At 45.8% G+C, this 2,425-nt stretch overlaps 1 protein-coding gene across 1 annotated transcript in view; it reads right to left on the bottom strand.

Moving 5' to 3' along the window:
* LOC107087415 (CD109 antigen-like) overlaps positions 1-2,425 on the bottom strand; it is a 91,138-nt gene that overhangs the window by 73,738 nt on the left and 14,975 nt on the right. The window contains exons 13-16 of the mRNA XM_015378985.1: positions 2,186-2,261; positions 1,198-1,312; positions 749-866; positions 371-484 (exon numbers count right to left, since the gene is read on the bottom strand). Of these exons, the coding sequence (XP_015234471.1) occupies positions 371-484; positions 749-866; positions 1,198-1,312; positions 2,186-2,261 (423 nt within the window). The remainder of the gene's footprint in view (positions 1-370; positions 485-748; positions 867-1,197; positions 1,313-2,185; positions 2,262-2,425) is intronic.

Raw genomic sequence — 2,425 nt, forward strand, 5'->3', positions numbered from 1 at the left:
AATATTTAACATTTGGATTTTAGATTTATATACCAATTTTATATATAGAAACAGGATGTATAAACAGATGTAGCATATAAAGTTGGATGTCTTTTTTTCAACATTTATATATTTGTGTTTTGCACCTAAATGCTAGATTTAAAAAAAAAACTCAAACAAATGTGGTAAAAGTGTAAAATGTAAGAGTGACATTTTTAGGTAAATATTTACATTTGGCCCCAAACTGGAGGCCAAAGGGCCATTAACTGAGTGGATGATGATGCTGATGATGTCTGCAAATGTGGGATCTCCCTCCAGTCTGGATTCTGTGAAGGATCTTTCTTTTTGTCTAGATCTCCCAGAAGTTCTGCTGTGAAGGAAGAAGACTGACCTCCAGGTCCTCTTGGAGGTAGTTGAACAGAACCACCTCCAGCACCAGCTCCTCTCCCCGGGTAATGCAGGCAGGAAGGTTGAGGGACAGGAAGAAGTCCTGAAACACCGTGAGCTGCAGGGAGACCAGAGAAGATCAGAGGAGCAGAAAGCAGGTTCTGAAGATGGATGATTTATCACAATGCAGCCTTTCAATGTTTATCTGGATCCTCCAGGTCCAGATAAAAAGCCGGCCTTGTTTTCCTTCATCCTGTTCATTTAACCAGCTGATTAATCTGCAATGTGGAGCCAGAGATGCAGATGGTTGGAACGGATCTCTGTACAGGCCTTTTACCTTCTGGACCTGGATTATCCACCTGTACTGGGATCTACAGCATACCTCTGCTGGTTTCTCTGTGACTCCCAGACCCAGGTCCTGGGACATGACGAAGGCGGAGGCCGTCCAGGTGGTGATGCTGTCAGGAACCGTCAGCGAGATCTCTTCTCCAACTGAAGCTCTACAGAAAGACGTCCAGATGTGACCAAAGAGAATCTAAAAGGTTTCAGAAAACCTTCCATAACTTTAGAAGTTTTATCTGCTTCCAAAGGTCCGATCGGAAAATCATCGTTTTTGCTTTTGGCACGGCTGAGGAGGTCTGAACAGGAAGACACCAGAAACCTCCGAATAAGAACCTCCAGAACCATCTGTGATCTCTGAGCTGCTGCTGACTCTGTTTCTGTGTTTAATGAGATGAATTCTGCAGATCTGGGCGAAAAGATTCAACCTCCTGCTCTAAATCTGAACCTAATGGTTCTGGAATAAAACAATAGAATACTGGGATCCATCACCCTGTGTTGACTTCCATCCAGACCCAGGTCTCCGGAAAGTTCTCACGCTTGTGCGGCTCTGGTTGTTCCTGGTGATGTTCTCCGTCCACCTGGAGATAGTGAACCAGCTCCTCTTCTGCTGTCCAGGAGATGAAGGTTAGTAACAGCAGGGGAGGAAGAACATCCAACTAACTGACAGAAATCATTTGGTTCTCAGCACGTCTCCAAACTCAAAAAAATAAAAAGAACAACAATTCAATTTTAATGGTTTGTGCAGAAGAAGGACTTTGACTTTAGTTCCTCTTTACTTCCATCATGATCAACAGTTTAGAAAATGAAGATGCAGAGAGAATCCTTAGAGGAGGAAAGGAAAGGATGGAGCAAAAGGATGGAGGAAATGATGGAGGAAAGGATGGAGGAGAGGATGGAGGACAAGATGGAGGAAAGGATGGAGGAGAGGATGGAGGACAAGATGGAGGAAGGGATGGAGGAAAGGATGGAGAACAGGAAGAAGGAAGGGGTGGAGGACAAGATGGAAGAAGGATGGAGGACAGAATGGAGGACAGGATGGAGGAAAGGAAGGAGGAAGGGATAGAGGACAAGATGGAAGAAGGGATGGAGGACAGGATGGAGGAAAGGATGGAGGAAAGGATGGAGGAAGGGATAGAGGACAAGATGGAGGAAAGGATGGAGGAAGGGATGGAGGACAGAATGGAGGACAAGATGGAAGAAGGGATGGAGGACAGGATGGAGGAAAGGATGGAGGAAGGGATAGAGGACAGGATGGAGGAAAGGATGGAGGAAGGGATGGAGGAAGGGGTGGAGGACAAGATGGAAGAAGGGATGGAGGAAGGGGTGGTGAAGAGGATGGACAGTTTTAGGACCTTCTGTGGACCAGATGTTTCTTTATTTGGTCGTAAATCTAATAAAACTGGACTTTAGGACCCGGGTTCAGTTCTTAAACTGGATCATCAGGTTGACTGCTTGAAAAAAAAGACTTCAGACTCACTGAGCTGCAGCCATGTTGGGTTTGGTTCGTGTAAAGTGGCATCAGTCATCACAGCGAGATCACACATCTGCAGAATCAAAGTTCACAGCCTGTTAGCTGGACGGTCCCTGCTGATGCAGGAAGTTACTGAAACTGGATCAGCCTGGAAACTCATCGGGTTTCTGAGGAGGATCACCTGGAAAATGGAGTAGGGATCTCCCATTGTAATCTCTTCTCTGAGGGCGTGGCTCATGGGAGCGT

This window comes from Cyprinodon variegatus, unplaced genomic scaffold, assembly GCF_000732505.1.
Source record: "Cyprinodon variegatus isolate N-32 unplaced genomic scaffold, C_variegatus-1.0 Scaffold183, whole genome shotgun sequence".
NCBI classification, from domain to species: Eukaryota; Metazoa; Chordata; class Actinopteri; order Cyprinodontiformes; family Cyprinodontidae; genus Cyprinodon; species Cyprinodon variegatus.